Source organism: Falco punctatus (assembly GCF_963210335.1).
Source record: "Falco punctatus genome assembly, chromosome: Z".
In the NCBI taxonomy this organism is placed as follows: Eukaryota; Metazoa; Chordata; class Aves; order Falconiformes; family Falconidae; genus Falco; species Falco punctatus.
Window position 1 is genome coordinate 77,472,434 of NC_137586.1, and position 24,793 is coordinate 77,497,226.

General features: G+C 45.5%; 1 protein-coding gene across 1 annotated transcript in view; it reads left to right on the top strand.

The window, feature by feature from the left end:
- The first annotated feature begins 1,958 nt into the window (after window positions 1–1,958).
- Window positions 1,959–24,793, top strand: part of ELL2 (elongation factor for RNA polymerase II 2) — a 55,243-nt gene continuing 32,408 nt past the window's right edge. Inside the window, exons 1-2 of the mRNA XM_080371073.1 lie at window positions 1,959–7,303; window positions 14,960–15,007. Coding sequence (XP_080227199.1) covers window positions 7,175–7,303; window positions 14,960–15,007 — 177 coding nt within the window. The 5' untranslated portion in view covers window positions 1,959–7,174. The remainder of the gene's footprint in view (window positions 7,304–14,959; window positions 15,008–24,793) is intronic.

Sequence of the window (24,793 nt, forward strand, 5' to 3'; positions counted from 1 at the left end):
AACTGTCCCTACTGCCAGATTTTGTTCAAAGAAGGAAAGAGGGAAGGGAGCAGGAAAGAGACAGGTAGCCAGACAAGCCCCACAATGTTGGAGGGACTTTGGATGGCGCTTTTTGTTTTTGCATTTTAACCCTTTGCAACAGTGAATGAGGCAGGCAGAGTTCAGGTGTGGGAAAACCACCTGTTATCAGCTTCAGTTTCGGGTGCTGACGTGGTGCGCAGAGCCCCTCGTGTCACAGGCAGGTCCCCCCACAATGCCTGCCCGCTTCAGGACTGGGAGCTGAGGCTGGGGCTCCCACGTGGGCCCTGCACAGGGACGAGACACTCAGACAACAGCCTGAAGAGCAGAGGATCCCTCTGATGGCACCCAAAGCATCTGCCATCCAAAGCATTTGCCATTCAAAGCATCCACCATGGCTTTGGACCATTTTGTTGACTATGAAAAAAGCCCGTGCATGTATCATTTTACCCAGTAAAAACACCTTAACCAGCCAGGGAAACAGATTTCATGCCTTGATGACTGACCAAGAAAATGAATGAGATTTGGAAACAGCATGTTAACATTACCAACGCCGGACTAATTAAACTAAGTTTTCACAGCAGAGAGCAAGCACTTGATAGTGATTCTGCTTTAGACATACATGACTTTGGTTTGCCTTTCCTCCCACAAACCCTTACATGCATATTGAACTATCAGCAGAAATGGTCTTTTGGAGTCACGGACTAAAACACACAAACATATATAAAACAGAGCAGCAACAACAACAAAAAATCTTGCAGACCTTTCTGTGTACTACTCTGTCACTCTATTCACCTCCTTCAAACATTAATCATAAAGTCAACAAAGTTGCAAAGTCAATTTTTTTAATATTGATATTAAGTCAAATCATAGTTTCTTCCTATCTTGGCTGTATACAGAATAATTATCCTAGCGTCATCCCTTCTATCTCATAATAAGCAGTAATTTGGTTTAAAACCACTAGAAAATTTCAGAGAAGCATACACATTTATCCTTTTGCATCTGAAGCTATGCCTTAACAGAAGTACAGCATTTGCTTCAGAAATGTCAGACTGTCATGACATGATTACATTTCTGTATAATTGATTACAGAAGTGGATAATGTCCTTCAGCCAAATAAATTACTGACTAGTTCTCCTACGTCTTCATCCAAATCTCAGTTACCTTAGCAACTTCACGTTATCCAGGGGAATTTAAAATACATCACAGCCATGCAACTTCTGATAAAACAAAGGTAGCATGCTGTGCTGTATGCGGTGGGTGCTTCCATCCCTGCATGGCATGTTGCCAATACATGGACAGTGTCTATCCAACTAGTTCTTTGCCTACAACATGTTTTTTTCTTTAAGCAGGATAAAGAAAGGATTGTGTTTACAGGCAGGGAAGACTGCAGGAGTCAAGAATAACTACAGCATACATTGTGCAGGTATATCTCTGTTTCACAATTCTGCTGAATTTCAGGGGGAAAAGTAACAGTGATGATTAGTAGATTTAAGTTATCACAAAACATTTTTACATGCTTCTATATTTTCAACAGCATTTTGAAAACAGAAATCTTGCCTATGCTTTGATACATATGCCACAGAAATAAATACCATATATATATTTACATGCATATATAAAATAAAGACCATACATGTGTGTGTATGTATATGTGTGTGTGTGTATATATATATTTAATACTTTTTTTTTTTTTTTTTTTTTTTTTTACTGTGAGGGCGGCGAGGCGCTGGCCCAGGCTGCCCAGAGCAGCTGTGGGTGCCCCAACCCTGGCAGGGCTCAAGGCCAGGCTGGACGGGGCTGGGAGTGACCTGAGGTAGTGGAAAGTGTCCCTGCCCATAGCAAGGCGGTGGGACCGGGTGGTCTTTAAGGTTGTTTTCAACCCAAACCATTCTATGATTATACGTACATACATACACATATACATACATACATACATACATACATACATACATACATACATACATATATATATGCACACATACACACAGGCAAAAGCATAGCTTTAGGACCAACAGAAAACAGCCATTAGCTTAAGACTGCATAAAGGTTACACAAAATAATTCTACTTTCTAAACACTTCCTGATCTTTCCTGTGCCTCATATAGACCAATAATATACCTAAATAATTTGTTTGGGCAATTTGAAAATGGCACACCTCTCAGTCTCACACAGGCAGTGAGTAATAGTAAAAATAAGTAGTAAAAAAAAATAAAAATTTTGCAAACTCAACCTCGGCACTAGGCAGATGCAGAAGGCTGCTGTACAAAGGACTAGGATTGCACAGGAATTATGCACTGGACCCTATATGATACCTGTTGTGGGGTTCATGGGAAGGGATGAGGTTTCACTTTTTGACACAGTGATCCTGTGTAGAACAGGGGTAAGGGATACAGCTATAAAAACGTGCATGTTTTTATACACACATACATATATAACATGTAATTTGACATAGCCTGTATGACAGACAGTATTTCACTAATTGACACTAATGTTTTATGAATGTAGGGAAAGAACCACTTAAGTGGTTGAGCAGATTAATAACTCAACACTGCACTGAATCTGAAAGCAACCTTTTGACGTTCTTGTAACTAATTTACTGTTGAAGACTACTGAAAACTAAATACAACCATTTCTCAGGTACACTTAAAGATTTTGTTCCCACTATCTCTGGAAGTATATTTTTAGCCTTCATAATGAGGAAATGGTGATTTTTCTTGGCAGACCACAAAATGGGCCTAAAACATTCACCTCTCTTCCAGCAGCATCAAGTGCCACTGTAGCCTCCATTGCCCCATAAACTACAAAGAGCTCACTACACATTAAAGAAGGAACAAATAACGCGAACGGCCGCTTCGCAGCAGTAATTGGATGTTTTTCCCCAAATGCTGGCTACTTTATGTGTTTTTAAGTACAATTGTTAGAGGAAGTGCTACATGTTAAGACCTTGAGGAGTCCTGTTTATCCAAGTGAGCCACGTGTTTCAGTAGGTTCAATTTTACAGCAGGAGTGTGCAGGACCGAAGCCATCTAAACTCTGGTTATAGTAACATCAGTTACCAAGCATAAACAAAGAAAACCCCAAAAACCCACAAGCTGGGTCATGGCAATCACCTGGGAGACCCAGTCTTACTGAACAGGAGCATGGGGATGTCCTACCAGTGACATTAGCGAGAGGAAGCTCATGTCAAAAACTTGTAGTTGTGAAAGTCCTTTGCAGTTAGTTGCCTTCATCAGGCTCCAAGCAGCCTGCCCTGCCTAGTGCTCCACAGTGGCACTTCAGGTGTGCTGAGCCACCGTCTGCTCATCCGCACAGGGGTCCGGAGGAACCCTTGCCAGAAATGGAAGGGTTTCCAAAGCATCGCTATCTCCTTCCTCCCTTCCTGAACAGAGAGCAAAGCACTGCTGATTTTCAGCAACAGCATCACAGGAGCAACAGCCCAATTCCTACTACTGGTCAGCTAAACCATGTGTCACAGTAGCGTGCAAGCTAACGCACCATATACCTTAAAAACATTGGTAATGAGTGTTCTTCAATTTTGTGCATGTGTGCACGCATGTAACTGCACTGCAGCACTAAGAAACCGCAAAGCATTTGTGCTCATTTCAGTATGGAATGAAATGCAGGCAAAGCAGTAGAAGGAAAGAAAATGGTCTGCTTTTATCTGTCACTTCCCTTTGGTTGTTGTGTTTTCTATAAGCATAATGGTGCACCTCTGAATCACATCAGTTTTTTTCCATATGCAACCCTGACTCCTTTCGGCACATACGCTGCTCTGTCACACCTCACTAGGCAAGGGATGAATGACACTGTTGCCCAGCTACCAAGCTTCTTATTTTACAGCTCCTTTCTCCAAGCAGCTCTTCTACGGCAAAGCAGACTATGGAAGAGGAAACAGCATACAAAACTACCAGTATAGTCAGCTCCTCTCCTTCACACACTCTCCAGTTCAAACAGTAACAAAAATACCTCCCAAACTTCACATACATGTACTAGCCTCTGCCTATAGAAAGCCGCTATCAGGAAGAAGCAATAGTTTCAGCATTTTAAGATGAAATTGTATTTCTCACCTTGACAATTGCAGAATGCTGTATGAAAAAAAATCTAATCATCAGAAGATCTAGAAACTGCACAAATATTAAAGCTCATCCATGCATGGAATTTGCATTTAAAACAAGGAAGAGAAAGAAAAAAAGCCTTCTTCCATATCTACCTGCGCTGGTGGAAGAAATTATATCACTTGTTACTTGCCACCAAAGCAGGTTGTGTCAACATTTCTTAATTCACTTCTGCAAGATAAGCTTAAAACGATTCACTGTGAAAGAAGCCTCTGTCATTAGCCCAAAGGTGTCCACTTACAAAGCTGCACTGGTTTAAGTAGCTCAGCATGCAATCACACCTTTAATTAAAAAGGTTCAGCTCCATACATTGGCAAGACCACAGGTTTTTCCCTACACAGGCAAGCCCTAAAGAGCAAAAAATACTGCAGTGTGGGGAATGCAAGGTTTCTGACTCCTGTGGGATGCACGCAGGGTTTTCTTCTGGGGGCTGTTTTCAGGAGCAGGGCCTGTGAAATCATTTTGTGAAACCAAAGAGTGAGCTGCGGCACCATTATCAACCTGGTAAGCTGTCCATTATTTTTTTGCGAGTCTCGTATTGTATCCTTGTTCACTTCGATCCTGATAACAGGAGCTGGACTAGATCCTAAATTAACTGAATAACCAGAAATGTTTCATTTCCTACCAAAGATTATTTACATTCTCCATATTGTAACACATGAAAACTAACAGCAGAAAGAAAATCTGCAAGCAGGCAAAATGAGCATAAATTAAGCTTTGTTTCTGCAGTTGCTGAAAGGTGTTTATTTTTTCCACTGTAAAGCTTTGGCTTGCTTTACTAAAGCTCCTGGCTGTGTGTCTTACAGCTGAGGTTCTCTCTGCTTTTCCTGGGGCTGTTGGCAGGGGGAAGATCTGCTACCTTCTTCCTGCAGTGATGTTTGGGAGCTTAATATAGGGGAAATGGATGGGAAAGTCTCAAAGTCAGGAGCTGAAGCAGACAGCTCTATTCTCAGTTTTTAATTCACCTGGTATCTAGAAATACAGAGAAAATTATTATACACCTCACACACACACCCCAAACAAAAAAACACCAACCAACCAAACAGAAGGAAAGCAAAAAGCAGAAAACTCTCTAAAGGGCTGAGCAATGGCAGAACATATTACAGGAACTGCAAGCTCAGAGGAGGATGAGAATGAAGGTACTGCCTCACTAATACCATGAGCTCTCTTCAAGGTGCTCACACAAACATTTTGCCTTCTACTTTGTTTTTGTACAGACTCTGTGTTACGACTTTGCTGTACATATTATGACCTGGTGAGAACTTCAGGACATTTTGAAGAAATCGCTGATGTCTACTCTCCATACCCTACTGGTCCCTGAGATGTTATTATTTATATAATAAAGTAGTTGTGTTAAGAAAGATTCACATTCCAGAGAACCAGTCTTGCAAAGAAACTTATACAGGCAACCTTGATTGCAACAGAACACTGCATAGACACACCTATTACAGTTATAGGACTTAATTAAGCCTTCCCTAAACACGAGATGATACAATATAGATAGAATTATGCATTATATGGTCAAGAGATTACCATTTAGTTCTCTTATTATTACGCATTTTGTTTACTTAGTTTGGCCAGGAAATAACAACCATAAAAAGGTGAAGCCAAACAGGTAAGAAACGACCTGAAGAAAGGGGGTTGTATGAGGGTATGTGTGTGTACATCTATTTGTATATGCATGTATATATGTGTGTATATATACATATACATGCATATAGGGGTGTGTATATATATATATGTGTGTATATACATATATCAGAAAGTTGTTTTGGTCCAGGGCAGTACAGAAGAAAGAGCAACTACTAGTGGAAGAAAAGAACAATATTGGTGGAGAAGAAAACCAAAACAGCAAATTACAATCTCAGCATGGCAGTCAGAAGACCAGATCAGGGCAGATACGGACATGCTCCTGAAGGTAAAGACAAGATTTTAATTTGTGACATTAAGAATGTGCTTTGGAAGATAACAGTCAATGCATTTTAACTAGTTTGCTTTTAAACCCTCGCTCGGTAAAGAATGGACAAGGTTTTGGGTCATGGGGGTTTTTGTGTGCCGGCTGACTGATATGAATTGTGGAGCCAGGAGTAAGATTGGGTACGGGGAAAATGAAAGAACGATTTTAAGCTGCCTATAAAGTATTTCGCACGCATGTAAGTAATTTAAATGGCAACCTGCAGTCAGCAGAGCTATCAGCCTGTAATTTTGGCCAGCGCAAAACTGATCACCTTTGCACGTCAGCGCGGAGCACACGGGAGCCCCTGGATGCTGTCGGCTCGATCTTTTTAGGGAGCCGTGGGGTGCCGGAAGGCCCGGGGGCTCCTCAGACAGGACCCGCACAGCCGCGGCCCCGCAGCACCCTTGCGGGCTGAACGCCCGGCGCCGGGCCAGCCGTGCCAGGGGCAGCGCGCCGCGGCCGCGCCCGGCGTTGCAGCTGCTCCGTCACCGGTGAGGCAGCGAAGGCGGGCAGCTGTCTGCGGCAGCACCCGGTGGCCCCCGGTTCGCGCTGCAGCGCTGCTTCCGCAGCTCCAACGGCCAGCGCGCTCCTTTTTTGCTTTTTTAAAAAAACACTACTTAGCGGTGGCGGTGCGGCAGGTGAACCGGCCAACCGGCCTGCGGGACCAGCACCGCCCGGCGCGCGGTGACGCCTCCGGAGCGCGCAGGGCACCGTGCCTCCCGGTGTCCGCACCTGCGCCGCCTCACTTTCCCCGCCCGAGGCCGGCTCCTCCCGGCACAGGGCGCGGCGGGGCTCCCCGTGCTCACCCTCAGGCCCGGCGGGAGGCGCAGCCTCGGCGGGACGCGGCCAGCCGGGCCCTCGCCGCGCTCTCAGCGATGAAACGACGGCCCGGCGCGGCCCGGCCCAACGGCCGTTTACCGAGACTGACGCGCAGCGCGAGCGGGCCCCGCGGCCCCGCCCCGCCCCGCCCCTCAGCGGGGGGCTCCGCCCGGCCCGGCCAATGGGCGCGGCGCGGCTGCGCGGGCATGGCTGTAGCGCGCGAGCGGCCGGAGCGGTCGGCGGCGGTTGAGGGGCGTGAAAGATGGCGGGACTGAGGGACGGGGCGAGGCACGGCGTGTCCTGCGGGACGGGGAAACCGAATGTCAAGGTGCTGCACGTCAAGCTGACCGAGACGGCCCAGCGAGCGCTGGAGAGCTACCCGGGTGGCAAGGTGAGCGCGGCGGCTGCCGAGCCCCGCGGGTTCGCGTCGTTACGCCGCCCGTGCTCGGTGCGCATCCCGGCGCTCCTGCCTCCCGCCGGCGGTGGCGGCGGGCAGGTGCCGTGGGGACCGGTCCCCGCGCGTCGTGCTCCGTGGGCGCCGCGGGACGCAGCCGCCGCCGGCGGGGAACGGGTGCGGAGCGCCCGGTGGAAGTTGGAGGTCGTCGCACCTTCTCCGCGCTGCGTGACACTTGGTAAACTTTCCGCAGCCCTTTGGCGTGCCGCCCGGCGAGCATCAGCTGCTTTGTCGTTATACCTGACGGACCCGAGCCCGCGTCCCCGCGCCGCGGGGCTGTCCCGGCGAGTGCAGCATCCCCACGGCGGGGACGGGTGCCCGTTGGGCTGCTCCGCCCTGGAGCCGCGTGCGCCAGGTGCCGTCCTTCGGAAGTGACTCGGGCGATTTGGCGTTTGCTCGTGGTGCCGGCGTCCGCGCAGAGAGCCTGGAAGTCACTAGGACAGGCGAGCTCCGTGCTCCCGGGAGGGGATGCTCTCCCGCCGGCAGCGGGGTGCAGGTGCGACGGGCGCGCCCGGGACCGGAGCGCATCCCTCGCGCTCCGCCGGTGGGAGCGGAGAGCAGGTGCCACACGCGAGGCTGCGGTTTGACGTCCCAACACTTCTGCGCCTTTCAGCACTTGACGAGTTGGAAATTGTGCTGCCTGTAGTAAAAGTATTTACTTGCAGGTATATGCGTCTCGGAAGAGGTTTAATTATTTCTGATTTATGAAACAATTATTTACCTGTGTTTTTCTCTTTCCAAACCAGGATAAATTTCCAAGTTAGTGTAATTTTGCATGAAAAATGAGCAATACATGCCTAATCATCAGGATATTGCAAACTAAATAAAGAGCTATTGGTGGTCATTAAGATAAAAGAAAACAACTGAAATTCTTTTCCCTATTTGACTATTTCTTCATCTCCCTGACAGTCAATGACGCTGTGATTCTTCCTGCAGTTCTGCTTTCCGTAATCTCGCCCTGCTGGAGTTTGAATGTGCCATTTGAGCAGCAACAAGTGGAAGAATAATGGGACATAAAAACTTCGAGCTTTCTTACTCTAGCTTCTGGAATTTCTGGGTTTAGAAAGGGTCGTCTTTTAAACTCTTCAACCAAATCACACATTGCTAACTTTTGCACTGACAGAAAAACCTCCCGCAGAACTATTCAGGATGTGATCCTCAGTCACCTCGTTGCAGATGCTTTTTTGGTTTGTTTTATTAATAGTTGACGAGAACGTTGGCATGAGGGGGAGGAAGGAGAAGAAATTGTCTCTTTCTGTTGTCTCCATTTTAGGTAGGTCTGGGTGTGATCTGCTAGCTCACCATGTTTGTGCGGTGCCAGATGCCAGAGGAGGACAGGATTGATGGTCCGTATCTGGTGATACCTTCCCTCTCACTACCTTAATGTTCAGCTACCTTGCAGACCCATTTCAATTCTGATGGTGCAACTGAAAAATTTGCAATGAAGACTTAAAATCAGCAATTAGTGATAATGGTGGACGCAGTGAAGGGAATGCAAGGAAGGTAACATACAGCTCCACTGCTGCCTCTGTTCTGTGCCGGGTGATCTTATCTGTGTAACACAAGTAATATCGCAAAGTGTGTCAGGATAACCCTCTGATGACCTGCTTACCCCATAACCTGTAGAACCTAGGGAGCATGTAATCAGGGTCTGTATACTTAATCACTTAAGGCTCAAATTTAAACAGTCTACATAAAAAACTAAGTGCTTGCTCCTTGTTGTTAACTCTGCTAAGAATTTTCTTGGCTTGTGTGTCAGTTAAAACTTGAGAAGCAATTAAATTCTTACATTGAAAACATCTAAGTTCACCTCCACCTTCAGAAACACAGGATAGAAATTTTATCTCTTTGGCAGACCTGATCTCTGCAGCTTAGTGTAGGTGAGAACAAACCCTGATTTCCTGCTCATTTTATGTGCTCCATCATCTTGGTCTGGGGTCGACCACATTCAGGTGACAGGACATTCTTGACTAGATTTCCTTCAACCATAGTGACCAGCATGCTTCAAGATCCCAGAGCATCGTCTGTGGCACTATTAATTTTGATTAAGGTATACAAGTATGGGCTTTGGCACCTGTGGTGGGGTGATGATGGGCAGCTGGGCAGTTCATGATGTGAAACTTGGCTTGAGAAGATGGGAAGATAAGCCCTAGGGAAAGAGAAGAGCAGACTGGGGTTAACTGAGAGTGATGGAGAAGACTGGGAGAGAGAATGAGTGAGCAGGCAACTGCATTACCTTCCTGCGGAATTCCAGCCTCCTGTAGGGCACAGGACTGCCCTGGACAAGTCAGAGGTCTGGTATGAAGTGACTAAGATGTGTATCCTGTTTCAGATGTCAGGGGGTCATGGCTAACAAGACACCAGACTGCAGGAAAAACTTAGGGCAGCTAAATTCTGTCATAGCAAATATGATGGCCTGATCATAGTGCTTCACCTGCACCATGCACAGGTGATCAGCAGAGACACAACTGAGCTGTGAAAGTCCAGGGTGGGATTTTGAGATGGCTTGGACAGGTTTGAGGTTTCCTGACTCCTGAAAGGGGAAAGTCCTATTCCACTTCTTTCCACTGGAGCAAACTACCCATTTAACTATTTTTTGGGGAACATCATCTTCTAGGTTAGCAAGCTGAATGAGGGTCCGGAAGAGACACACAAGTGCTGGAGGAAATGGGTAGAGAAAGGAGCTTGACCTTCCTTTTTCAGACACGTGAGCTGTTTAGCAGCTGATGGCCATGTGACAAGAGTACAACTTTGTTATCCAATACAGCTAAGTAAATCTATTTGTCAGCTTCCCTACGAGAGGCGATCCTGCCTTCTGAGCCAGCATCTCCAACCAATTTCCCTCTCCCAAGGCTGCACCTGTTGAGCCCCAGGGCTGCAACCTCAGAGCTGTGGCTCCAGGAGATGGGGTGAACTGATGAGGTGCACCAGGGAGTCCCGTTCCCCTCTGCATCTGCACGCTGCTTCTGGTTACCTGGTGCTGCTGCTGGTGCTGGCAGTCTGATTTTGGCACCAGGTGGTCGAGTGCTCCCTTTGGCAGCATCCCTCATGCAAACTGCTGCTGCTGCGCACTGGTTGTGGGTAAAGTGAAGGGAACCAGGAGCTACAGGTGAGAATATCAAGTGCCAGTGAGTCTCAGTGAAGATCAGAACTTTTGACTTTTCACAGCTGACCCCAAAACTGGCAGGTACCGCAGATCATAATCCTGTCTCTCTTTTACTGCTTGTTAGATGATCGTAATGCCTGCTTATGGTGAATAGAGGATAAATGCACTGGTATTTGTGAAGCGCTGTCTGTGTAACGATGAGCGCTGTGTTTCTAGGGTTTATACAATAACCAAGTTGCACAGCCGTGTGCTAAGTTTTTTACAGTGTTTTGGGTTTTCCTGCTCACTTAATACTGTCTAGATTGTATGAAGACATGGTGTATTAAAAAAACACCCAAAAACCTACACAACAAAAAACACACCAACAAAACAAAACTCCAAAACTAATTGGGAGGATTAGGAGCCACCTAAGGAGATGAATCAAAACTAATCAAGAGCCACCAAAGCAGGCTAAATTCCCATTACATATCCATATCCATGTATCAGAATGACAGTGCCACCCCACAGCATGGTTGTTTCAATATTCTATGCATTTGGAGGTCAGAGCTGGTGATCTGAACTTCATTAAGTGCAGCCTTGCTGGCTGCTTTGGCTCCTTGGTCCTTGCAGCTGTTGGCAGGCCTGATGTGACCGATGTGCTCGCTGCAGTGTTTACGTAAGGAGGGATCCTCTGTGGCAGTGATAACACCGTCTGTAGTAATTCAGTGGACTTTTTCACTGCAGGTAGTCTTTCTTCCCTATTTTTTCTTCTGCTTGTGAGGAGTTCCTCAGCATAAGTTGCGCTCGTTGACACAACAGTGCTCCAAACTGACAGATAACTTTTTTGGGCTCAGAGGGTGGCTGTAAACGCCGAGGCCGAAAAGAGGAGGAGGGGAGCAGGAAAATCCTTAGGATGGCATTGCCAGGGAGCACCAGTACCTTGTTCTCACCTCCTCCTATGTAATACATAGCTCTTTAAAAATTATCGAAGCATATGAAAAATTTTATTATACATCACAGTGTCTAATGTGCTGATATGAAGGCGTCTTCTGCTCATTCGGAGTCAGCATGCCTGAAAAGCAGCATATAGTAAGCTTTATATGCAAGAGTGATGCCTTACAAATATTGAAGTTATTTGCCGTGTGCGGTGTGTGCGTGCAGATCATGAGTCTTGTGAGCAGATGCAGTCCCTGCCCAAAGACTATTAAGCAAAATAGTGGATTTGGATAAGAAAGCTGGCTAGGTCTTGAGTTCTTGCCCTCCACAATTTGAGATTCAAGACCTGACTGTCGCAGCTCCTCTTGTAATTTTTTTTTTTTTTTAACCAGTCTTGTGTAGGAGAACATTTGTTATCTTAAATAAAATCTTCAGAGGCAAATAAAGTGTAGTTACTTAAGTGAAGTGTGCCTGGAGCTGTTTGTAACTTGGTTTTCAGCTGAGTCAATACCTGATTGTTGCTACTCCTTAGCCCTGCAATGTGGATGTTGCTCCAGCTGTTAAGGGGGCTAACAGTTTTTTCCATGATCACTTCCTTGGGCTAACTGGGTGGGACTCTGGAGTTTATGCCCCAGGTGTGGGATCACAGGGTTTTCAAGTTCGCAGTGTTTCAGAAGTGTTGGGCTCACCTGGCCAAACTGGTGAGAGTGGACTGGGAAAAGGTGTCAGCTGACATGTTAGGTGAGAGGAATGATGTGCAGAAAGGGGTCTGGCTTAGCAGTGGTGGAAGTGAGCCCACCTCTGATTTCCCCGGTTGAGTCAGTTCTGGAGCCAGTTTCACCTAAAGTTTCAGGTGTGGCTTGGAGAAGGTACTGAGATGTCACAGCTTGGAGGTGATACTTGGATTTTTCAGGTGATCCGAAAGTGATACTGAGGAGCTCCAGAAAGACCTTGCCAATCTGGATCACTGGCAAAAAAGTTGGCATATGGTTTTCACCATAGGTAAAGTAACATGCAGGGGAAAAATAAGCTCTGTATAACATGAAACTTGGAATGGGCAGTTGCAATTACAGGCTGAGAGATCCTGGAGTTGCTGTTTCCAGTCCTTGGAAGTTGTTTGTTCGGTGTGCATCACTAGCCAGAAAAGCTAGCAGAGAGCCAGGCACCATCTGGGAGGGTGCTGAGTGGTGGAGAGGGTCGCTTTGGTGCTGTGTAAAGCTCTTGGGCCCCCATGTTTTGAGTCCCCTGTACAGTCCTGGTTTGTGAGGGATGCAAGGGAAGAGAGCTGTTTTCTGCTTACCTGCCAGCGGGTAGGTGAGACCTTTCTGCCTGATGCCCTGCTAAATTCAGATTTTTTTTTTAAAAGGCATTTTCTCACACTGAAGCAGGGGAGCCAGCTGGTTACACCAGCACAGTTTCTCCAGGTCAAAAACCAGCTTGTGTCAAATTCTGTGAGCTGCTGTGAGAAGGTGATGGCTGCTGTGTGGTCCTGTGCAACCGCTGCATCACCTGTCTGCCTCAGTGTTTTGTGAAGTGTCTTCATATGTTCATTTCTGTGTGGAACATTAAACTTTGTTCTGGAAAACCTCAGACAATGTTTAGGACTCGTAACTGTGTGCCAGACTTTGCACGTGTAACCCATGGCATTTGTAAAGGGAGTTTACTTGTATGTGCTCGTTAGGCAGACAGGTCAAATTCTGCTCACTTCTAAAACTTCCTGGCTTTAAGTCAGGAGGTATTGCGGAGCAGACAAATTTGCAGCAAGCCGTTTCAGGGCTTAAGGTTGCCTGTGTTATCAGCTGCCGCATAGCTTGAGATAGCGTGTAAGCCTCCAATCACTGCAAGTCATGCACAGGGATTTGTGAAGACCCCACTGCCAACTCGTGTGGGGACGGCAGCTCTCCAGTGGTATTATTTCTGCCTGAGCCCCGCTCTGGGGTTTTGCAGCGTTGGGTGATGCTCGCAGGTGACATGGAGCACCGGCGAGGCTCCACTTCGTTGTGCGCTCCTGCTGCCCCCTCTCTGCAGGCTCCAGCGCTTGCTGGCACCCGTGTGAGCGGCATCAACTTGTCGCGCAGCCCAGCGGGGGCAGTTTTCTGCTGGACGAGTGAGAGGTATTGCTGCAAAAGGGCGAGGCAAGTGCAAGTCAAGGAGTAGGAACCTGTGGCTGGAGGGAGGGGACAACAGGGGCTGGATCTAGCTCACCTTTCCAGTGATGCCGAGTCCTGAATAGCACCTAAATGTTAATCCATAAGCACTTCTTTTGCTGGAATAAAGTCTGCATTCATTAGGATTTAATCTTTTGGTGCAGCTTGTTTAGTGTAAGTGTTTGCAGTGGGTTGGCAAACTCCCTGTAACACTCTGTGGACAAAGCCGCGCAAATTGAGCTAGTCAGCATAGCTGCCCTACGTTTTTGTGTCCAGCAGCATAATTTCAGGATTCAGTAAAGCTGAGCAAAGTCAGCATTGCTGCTAAAATGGGATATTCTTATCAGTGAGCTCCTGCTGGCACTGGTGGTGTTGCTGTTTGGGCTGTGCCAAGGAGCAGATGTGACCAGGAGCCAGCTTGTGAGAGAGAAAAGTAGTTTCCAACTGGCAAGCTCCTTGATTTTTACTTTTTATGTCTTCATGGGCTGTGGTGTCAGCACAGAAGCAGTGCAGGTCACTTCCAGCCTTGCAGGTCAGGAACAGGCTGCACTTGGTGCTGTGCAATTATAGAGACAGGGTGCAGGTGGCTTTCATTATTTTCAGCTGTGCTTCCCGTGGCAGGTAAGTAGCTGAAGAGGTGAGGATTGTTTGGGTGAGATCTGAAGTTTTTTAGGGCCAGTTTGATTGTACTGAATCTCTTTTTCACCAGTAAGACGCTTAGTAGCTGAGGTTAATTAGCTTAAGAGTGTAGGAGAAGAAGAGGGGTGTTATCCCCTGCCTTCCTGAGGTCAGCAGGGCTGTTGACGCTGCGGGGAGCACACAGTGGTGCTGTGGTGGGAAGCCTGGTTTCCACTGGCAGGACTGGTGCGTGCATGGGGGGCCAGGCAGAGAGCAGTCATCTGAGAGAGTGGGAAGCAATGGAGGCCTGAGCATTGTCCTAATGACGAAAGCCATTGTTATCAAGACCTTTCAAGTAGGCTGGTTGCCTGTGTTAATCACTTAATTCGTTCCTGAGTTGTGTCTCCAGAAACAAAGCCAACCCCAATCCGTAACTGAGACAAGAGGGCAGGTGGGGGAAGCAGCTGCTTGGGACTCCCATGTTTCAGTGATACTTTGGGCAGAGAAGGGGTTGTTTTTCCTTTCAGTGCCAGCAGATACTGTGCACTCTGTGGCATTTTCTCAGACTCCCATGGTCCCCCAGTGTCCTTGCTGGCCAGGATAAAACACAGGCTCTTGGGCTTCTCACCTAGAAGAGAAGAAATCACAGGTGCTGCGAGGAGCCCTGACCTGATGGGTCTGCACCATGGTACAACTGGGAGGAGCCCTCCGACTTGCTGTGGGCACATCACCTTCTCTTTCTGCAGCCAAAAAACTTCTGCACAAGTGCAGAGGTTTGTCATTTTACTTATTTTCTTTCTTTCGTAGGACCGTACTTCTTCTCAACCTTCAGTTTGTTTCCAAGGATCTCAAGGAGTGAGTATTTTGTAGTCTTATATAGGAAAATAAATGCAGTGTAGATTAACCACTTCTTTAAGAAAAATAATCCTATTTAAAAAAATCCTACAGATGTTCTTAAGATCTGCTTAATGCTGGATATGTTTTGGTCTATATTTACTTAAGAGCTGTAGCTGAAAGTTGAAGAGAGTCATGCTTTAGGTATGCTTTGTTATCTTTTGTCATCATTTAGCTTAAATGTGAAAGCTGTGGGAATAACTTGTAAGTCATCAACTGAGCCGTGCAGATTTAATATTTTAAAATGGACTTCAGGTGGTTGGTTTCAAGGTATGAGGTAGGACTGCAGTTCTGGTGGGGCAGGGTTTTGTATACCACAGACTACTGATGGTTCTTGACCCTTTTCTGAAACTCTAATAGAACAGAATATTTCAAGCCTATTGAAGGAAAATATAAGGAAATGTGGCTTCCTAAAGGCCACAGGTCCTGTTAAGCAATCAGGAGTGCAAACTGCAGAACTAAAGCTGAAGGTAAAATTTGATACAGGCTGTGGGGTCTCTATAAATCAAATGATTTTGGGTTTAATATTTGGATTTTAAAAGATGGCTAAAGACTCATTTTTAAACGCTAAGGTATGGATTGTGCCTTTTGTGCTTAATTCAGATCCATTAACCAATCCAGTTTTCCATGCAGCTGCATGGTGATTGTGTAGAGATGGCCAGGAATGGATGGGATAGGTAAATTCCCTATGCTGGTGTGAGGAGGTACTCCTGCCCACAGGTGTGAAACTACAGCCCTGGTCCAGCATCCAGTTTGGCTGAAGGGTGCTCAGATGCTGGGAGAGTCATATCTATAACAAAGCTACTTGTGTAGACAAAAGTCTCTTTAACACTGCACTTGTTAGAAAAACCTTTCTCCTTATAGCTTATTCATAGTTTAAACTATACTGGCAAATATTTCAACTATAGGGGCAAAAGGATTTCCTTGCTAGAATGAATAACCATCTTAGCTAAGAGAGTCAGCCAAAATAGCTGTATGAGAAAAGAGTGGCTGGGAGCACAGATAGGTTTGAATCCCTGCTGCCATCAAGAGGGAAGTCATACTTGCCAATTTGGCTGGGAAGTGGTCCAGTAAAATGGCCTGTGCAGCCCTGCTGGCCAGCTTCCTGACCCACCAGCCATGGGAGCAGGTGTGCGAGCACTGCAAGGGAGGGATCCGGAGCCCACTCCAAAGTAAGCTCTGGGAGTATAAGTAATTAACCTAGCTGTTAATGTGAAGTTCTGCAAGTAGTATGCTGTGAAAGAATAATTACCAGCATACTTTATCTACTCTGAACCCTCTCTCTGCAAAAATTCATGTGCTGCTTTCCCCCGTGTCTCTAGTAGCAGCTTTAAAGCAGTGGTGTATGATGCTTGAGGTGTTACTAGGCTGGGAGAGACCTTCTTTTTCTGATTTAAAAAGTCGGGATTTTAACAAAAGGTGTCAGAATCTGGGGGTCACAAGACTGCTGAAGAGCCAAATGTTAACTCACAATGGTGTCGCCCTTGTTTTTGTTAAACAGTTAATTCAGGTCTGTGCTTTTTCACGATGAAACTCAACAGTAAAATCTGTTCCCATGCTCTATAAGATGGAAACATCTGCAGGGACTTTGCTGCTTGCTGCAGAAGCAATAACCTCTTACGGTACTTTTCCAGTCTGTCCATAATTAAGGAAATGCAAACCAAGGAATTTATTGCAGGAGATTCCTACATCCTAAGTCTCTGCAATAGGGAGAGGAATTTAAGGTCATTAACATAGATGTTAAATTAAAACAGGGCACGTACTACTGTACATAGAGCAGGAGGGAAATGGTTAACTTGTTATTTCTGTATATTGTGCACCATGTTCTGAGTATTCCCATAGTACACAAACTGCATGGTGGAGGACTGACCTGGCCCTTTGAAAGGCCTTCCTTCCTCTTCTGGACTGGTTTCCATTTGGTGCTTTCCAGAGTGAAGAGCTTTCAATGTGTGTTTGTCAGTGCCAAGGCTTTGCAGGTTACCTCTGACTGCAAGACATTTCCTTAAACGCTGCTGAAAACAAATAGTGATTTTATTTGTCTCTTGAGAGTACTTCCTCTGCAATTCAGGCAGCTATCTAACTCCCAGGTGAGGATAAAACAGTAGCGGGGGGGGTAGGCTGCTTTTTTTTTAAAAAAAAGATATCCCATCTCTACACATTCTAGTCGCAGTCGTCTGTGGATGATGGGAAGAGCTGGAGTGGAGAAATAGAGGTAGCTTTCCAGTTTTCTGGCTTGGAGTGGTCTAGAGTTTTGTGTTAGATGTGGGAATTGAGAAAAGAGCCTTACCACTAGCAGAGGCAAGGGAGGAGCTTTTATTTCATGTGTGTGTTTAACAAGAAGCTGAGATTGGTGTCAAAGGGGTTCAACAGTCACTTTGCACAAAAAAAAAAAAAAAAAAGGCAAGCCAAATTTATTTCTGTTGTACAGTAATGCTGTCCTGAAGAGATCTGAAAAGTGTTGGAAGTATATAGATGGTCTCAGGAGGCACAATAGCAAATCGAATGTGGTGGTAAGATGGTTTGCATTTGGTATGATAATAAATTATCTCTGTGTGCTGCATAGTTAACCTTTAGATGATCTTCAATACCAGAACCACTTAAACTGTGCTGGAACAGTTTGCACAAAGCATGGCTAAGAACTCCGTGATTTGTGTATTCATAAAATATCTGTGATTGTTGAAAAAAACATTTGCACCAGAGCACAAGTCAGACTCTGAGAAGGAGAACTTTTCCTCCTGGAACATCTTACTCCCAAACTGTATGCACAGTAATGTCTGCAGATAGCCAGGATAGCTGGAGGATACCGAGGGACTGCAAGAAATGGACCGTTACGGTGATACAGATTAATTTTTAAGAAATACCTTGAAATTAAACATTTTGGAGTACATCTAGGCATCCTGCAGAACATAGCAGCTGTGTTGCTAGATACAATAGCCCTGAGGAACCTGAATATTAGCAATTGAATTGTCATGCAGTAGGCATATATGTACAGAAAAGAAAAAGAAAAAAAAAAGTCTGCTTATACTCCAGTGTACTTCTGCAGTGATACTTCAAACAACTGCACCTTCCCTGCTATGGCTTGTGACCTGTATTTTTAACTTTGCCATGTCCTGCAGATTGAAAATACATTTCTGATATAGAGACAAGCTTTGTGAAGCATGTACCATACTCACAGCTGGGAACATCCTCGATCTGCTCCTGCAATGTACAGGTATCCAGGCTGCTGTGGGGCAGCCGCCACGATCTCTCCTTCCAACAGTGAGTGTACAAACACAGTCGCCCAGTTAGGGAAGTTCAGCAGCCTGCTGAATCCTCCAGCTCCAGTTTAGGGACAGTTGTTGCAAACCTTTGGTCCCTGCCCTGGAGGAGGGTGCAGCAGCATGGGTGTCAGCGATAGCTGTTGCAGCCCCCGCTTTTCTGCAGCAGGGTGGTGACAGATTCCTGCTGGTTGGCAATGAAACCACCACGGTGGCCAGCGCATGGGTTCACACTGGTGAACTGATGCATAAAGGCGAACTGCATGGATTTGGGGGAGCAAATGTTAATTTCTTGGGGAAAAAGGCCAGCAAAAAAATACGAAGGAGAGAGGCAGAAGAACTGAAACTAAAAGAAAGTCCTTCTCCCTGAAGGTTGTCCATTTGTCTACAGGTCAGCATAATAGGTAAAACATATACAATTGCAATGTTTTTTATGTAGCAAAATATTTCTTTTTGCAAGGCAGCCATGTGTAGTCACATTTTTTCTGTAGAAAGGCATCTTTATTTCCTTTTTGAAAGGGATATTGGCTGTTTATGTCCTGTAGTGCGGATTTAACAGAGGAGGAGGATGTTTAGTACTTGAAGGAAACAGCATTTTGCAAAAAGATTGTCACTTATTGAAATGAACACACAAGAAATCAGCACTGAGATTTTTCTCATGTTTAAGAGCAGTTTTTCAAAGTTTCAAATTGGTCAAATAAGTTTCTGGAGCACTTTTGTCTCCTTGAAGGTGCAGGCTGGACCCTTCTGCTGTAACGCAGAGGAGCAAAATTTAGGGTCAGGAGCAAGCTTAACTGGGCAGAAGACACTGCAGCAAAGATCCAAACGATGCTATGGCAAAAATCGTTCCTTTTGGGATTTGTAAAAGTGGAAGTTAGATGAAACATGGCAGAGTGTCCGGGCTGAGCAGAAGAGTGCCTTTCTCCAGTAGCAGGGGTTTGCCTTTTGGCATTGCTCCAAAGAAACTGTGAACAAACTTCAGCTTAGAAATGGATTAATTGGAAATGTCTCTCAAAAAGGTAGTCGGAGCCTGACTTGGAGGGCCCTGCAAATTTTATTTTTAAAAAATCCTTTAGTCCTGTTTTAGAGGCTTGTGGCGTGAGCTGGGTGCTGGCATGGCTGCCCATATAGGGCTGGAAGCAGATTCCAGCTCAGGCTTGGGAGCAACCACATCTTATCCTTAAAGGAAAGGCTGTGGGGGAAAACCACTTGTGTGATGGCAAGATTGAAATGATTCTGAGAAGAGGCAAAGGAGAAAGAGGGTTTAACACAGCTGCTGAGCAGGCACCTAAGAAACCAGTGCTCATATTAGCCTGATGATGTGATGCTGTACAGTGGAAGAACAAGAGGAGTGGGTAGATGTGTTTAGAAAGAGAAGAGATTAAGTGACTCGGACTTGGAGAGCGAAATACGTCAAGCCTGAATTGAGGGGTATTCTTAACAGCACACAGTATCAGTGAGAATGATGGAAAAGAGGAGGATAGAAGTGACAAAAACTACAAGCCAGAAAAATTGCAGTGAGTCCACACAGGAGCTTCAGGAGAAAATTATGAGAACTACTTCTGTGTTGGAGAGGCAGTGAGGATGATATGTCAGAGTGAGAGAGGGTAATGATGGATCCGGAAATCAGTCACCAAGAGGAAGGGATTAAAGTCAAGAGTCTGAGTTGTTCTAGTGTGCATTCTCTATTACTAAGTGCTTTAGTAAGAAATGGCAAGCCAGTTTGAGGGTGTAGAATTTAAATTAAAATTAGGAAGAAATTCTCCCCGTGAGGGCAGTGAGGCGCTGGCCCAGGCTGCCCAGAGCAGCTGTGGGTGCCCCATCCCTGGCAGGGCTCAAGGCCAGGCTGGACAGGGCTGGGAGCAGCCTGGGCTGGGGGGAGGGGGCCCTGCCCAGGGCAGGGGGTGGGACTGGGTGGTCTTTTTCATCCCCCCCCAGTGCAAACTATTCTGTGATTCTGTGATTTTGAAGGAGGCTGCAGAGGGTCAAGAGCACTTCATACTTGTCCTGAAGTGCTCCAGCTGGGGCAGTAGCAACACTGGGGCCAGGTCAAAGCACAGAACCCCGCTCTGTGTATGTGTTGGTCCAGCGTGCTGGTGCATGCATAAGGGTCTGCAGCTGTGGGCTTTGCTGGGGAACCTCCCCCAGTAAAGGAGTGAAAGGCAGGAACACGGTACTCCTTTGTGCCACAAAGTACACTTCTGTTGGTACCCTCACCTCCTGGCTCTCCCCAGGTTGCACACATGCTTGACTGGAGCTTGCCAGAGTTCATCTGAGTTTGTTTTAAGTCTTGAAGGTTTTTTTCTTCCTTTTTTTTCCCCCTTCTTTTCAGTTAAAAGTAGAAGCTTGTTTTCATTTGAGAAGATTTGAAGTCTTCTCTGCATTCTTTTGTTTCCAGGCAGCTTGCGTAAGAAAACTTTACAATTTTATCCTAAAGTCTCAAATTTCAAAAGCATAAAAATTAGAAGACTCAATCTCTGCAGAACATCTGTTCTTCCACTTTTGTTTTCTATATCCTGTGCTAAGACTTGTTATTTTTAATTGAAGAGGACCCTGTACCAACTCAGTCCTTCCTTCCTGAGATTTCCTTTAGCATATACAAGCTGGCATCTTTACAAATTTCACTGTGTTTACCTATAGATAAACAGATTTGGTGTCCTTACTGTCCTGTGCACTGCTATACTTACCAACACTCTCTGCCCTCTGGTGCTCAATCTAACTGCAACAAAGCGGTTGTCGGTTTGTGTTTTAGGTAGTGATGCTCTAGGAAAGGAGGACCCTGCTGTGAATGCTGTCACTGTGCATTTGCTGCAGCAGTGATGTTCATGAAGATGGCCTAGAAGAAAACTTTTTTTATTTTTTTAAATTTCTTATGTAGTTTTCTGCAAGGATAGCTCTCTGCACCCCTGTGGGACTGACACAGTCAAATGCCCTGGCTGGCCTGGGGAAAGCAGTAGGAGCATGCTCATGGAGCCAGACTTCTTGGTGGCGGCTGCCTGTTAGGTTGGCTTCGCTGTGTTTTAAGACCACGCCACGTCACATGAAACCAACACTAGCATTGTTAAAGTCTCTGCTAATATTTGTGTCCTAAAGTCACCTCAGTACTGGAGATTTGGATGCTTGAAAGCAGGACGTCTGTTATCCCATCATCCACTACATAATTCAGGCAAAAAATGTGCCAGTGAGGGAAAATTCTGAGGGTTGATTAAATTTTTCTTTGAATTGTATGCAAACATAGACAAAGTTGTTTTCTTTATGGAACCTTAGAGCAGAGGCAGTAGGAGCAAATTTCCTGCAGCTGCTGTCAATTAAGGATGATCAGCCACTCCTGTCTTTTCAGAGTGGATCTAGAATATAGGTTTTCTGCATCTCCATTAGCCTAGGGGGAAGCTTTTGACATTAATGGCAAGAATTCCTGCATGCTTCTGTTAAAATAACGCAAATTCTGTAGCCTAAACAAGCAATTACTCAATTTCCAGAACGGGAAAATAACTCTCCTGAAGTGGCTTCTGACACTACCTTTTTCATGTCACCTTTGACAAAGTATTAATCAGTGGATTCATCAAAGATAGAGGGTTTTTTTTAATATATTTTTTTTTTAAAAAAGAAGAAGGATGATGGCACAGATGGTAAAGTGGTGTGAGAAGGCAGCTGTGAAGTAAAGCAGAGAGGGAATGCAGAAGGGAAGGGATTGAAACAAACAGCTGGTCACTACAGAGCAGAAAATGTGGTCAAACCTGGTGGGGAAAACAGAGTGTTTACCTGTCTGTGCCTTAGGTGCATCTTGGCTTGTGTCTTTTTTTCCACACTTCAGTGCCTGCATTGTCGTGAGCAGGAGAAACACCTGCTGGTGGTACTGATAGCATCCCAGGGATGCTAAGGCTTTTAAGCATGAATGGATGTAGTTTACTGCTTTGTAAATCCTCATCCATCGCAAACTAATTGGGTTATCATATGAAACAGACTGGTGATATTCTTCAGGTGTTTATCAGTTGTGGGCTTAGCTAGAAGCTAGTGGCTAAGAGGGGTATTAAGGGCTGACCTGGGTGTTAGCTGAAACTGGGTCGCTTGCTTGAAGGCTGCCAAGCAGTGGGAAGAGCAGTGAGGGCTGTGCACGTTGGGTGGGATGTACAGGAGGGCTGGCACAAGGCGTAGTGCAGCTGCTTGCATGGTTGCATCTTCTGGCTTCAGGGAGAGTCTTTCATGTGACAGCCTTCTTGCTTAAGTGGGGAAGGAAGCATGTGCAAGGATAAATGTGCTTGGGCATGTGAGAAGAAAAATGATGCCTTGCCTTTCTATGCTAGTACCTCTTCTGGGAAGTATATAGGCAGTGGACTTGCCAACTCAGACCCCTTAGTTAAGGTGTTTGAAGTCAGGCAGTGTTAGGGGAAGGCTGCAGGGTTCATTGTATAAGGATGGTGCCTAGAACAGGGGGAAAGGTTGTTGTGAAAGGTGTTGTGTTCGTATACATCCATTTTCAAGGTGGCATCTTCCCTTGTCTGAACACGACTGGGGCAGCTCTTCAGGTAAGATGTGCAAACGTGGAGCTTCTCTTCAGGGCTCTCTCATTGCCTGATTTGGTTGGCTGCTGGTAAGGATCTGGTAGATCTAACAAAGGATTATGGCAAGGACCTTGCTGTTTCTGGAAGAACCATGTGTATCAGCTACAAACGATGGTCAGTTTGCTGTTGAGAAATCCCCCTTTTTGCTGTAAAAGAACATAACAAATTTCTTGTCAGTGTATTACATGCTATGTACCAGCCAAGATGCTCTTTATGTTTAGAAGGTTGAATACAGATCAAAAGCAGCTTATCCGAAATGAACATGCTCACAATGGCCTCACAGTGCTACTTTCTGATGCAAGCAGAAGTTTATTTTCTATTATAGATTAATGTAGTTGCAATGTGTATTCTTAGTAAGGGCTCCCTCGACCTTCTCCAAGTATCACTCAAATAGGAAAACCAAACTTTTTGTCACTATGCTTGTCTCAAACTGAATGCAGTATCTTAATTCCGTTGATTAAGTAAGTCAAAAATTCTTGAACTGCCTATTGAGCTTTTCAGAACTGTGCAATATAAGTATACAGTGTAAAACCAGGACTGTTTATTCAAAACAGAAGGCTTATTTTCAGAAGTTGCTGAGTCTGTAAACTACTTCAAAGTGTTATTTTTTCTTTCAAGGTAAAGAAAGAAATGGCAGATATGTCAACAGCAGTAAAACTTGTTCTTAAGGGTAGGGGGTGACAATAGCCTTTTGCAAACGTAGGTATTGTCAGCACGTTTATCCAGATGAAGTACTGCTTTCTCTAGGTTACTGGAAATGTATTAACATCTGAGAAACAGTTTCTACACTGCGTATTGCCTAGCAAAAACCCTGTGCTGTACAAGTGTGCGCCTGTAAGATGTTTACTTGATTTATAAAGGGATGAGATCATTTTTGCAAAGAAGCAGGGAGGAAGCCTTGAAATCTCTTCAGGCCGAAGCTGGTGGGTAGCATTTGGTAGAGGACAGTGCACCAGGGTGGGGTTTGCTCTGCATGGCAGGCTGCTGAAGCATTGTCCTTCTCTGGAGCAGTAGTGGGAGGGGGCAAACGTGGTGGAAACCTCTGGTGAGCTGGCAAGTGGATCAAGAGTGGCAGCTCCCAGTTGCAAGTCTCGCATCATTATCATCCTGCTGTTTAACCTGCTCTTTCTTGTTGCTGTAGTCACCTTGGTGCATGCCAGTACTGCAAAAGCATGATATGGTACACTTGTGTTGGTGGGACATTTGACTGTAATCCGCAGGTAATTTTCTGTACACCTGCTGCCCCATGTTGGGTTTACTTCAGATAAGGTACCTTGCAAAGCCTCTGTCAAAGGCTATTATATACCTGTTTCCAGACTCCATTCCAGTTTGTCAAGGCTGCTGTGAATTTTACTCCATCCTCATGCATTTTGTCCCTGACAGCTTCGTATTACCCACAGATTCAATAATTGTACTCCATTCCATTTCATAAGTGTTTAGGCTTTCAGTTTTGATCCATAATATGGGAAATAGGCTTATCTGATATAATTACATTTGATACAACTTTAAAAGACTTGGTTTTTTCCGTTGGACCTTGTCCCAAGTTTTTTAGACTGGATTATCTGAATTACTACAGACAAGTTGCTTGTTCGAGGGACACAGCTTTTGGTTGTGTGGATACTCTGAATGGGTCCCCCCAAAAAGTTGACAAAAATCAAAGGCTTGTGTCTGCTGCATTACAAATTGCATAATAAAACTTTGGAACCAGGGATGAAAGAGTTAAATTCTATCCTCAGGTTAGTTGCACTGCCACTTTTGACTAGCAGAGCAATATTCCCCCACCATTCCTGCATTCTCTTAATCTAAATTAATGAATACCCAAGGAACAGTCACCTAGTTCTTCTGAAGTGTGTGAAAAATGTACCTGAAAATTTCCATTAAAAAATTTGAGAATGCAAGTACGTTTCTAGACCTCAGGTCTCTTTCTT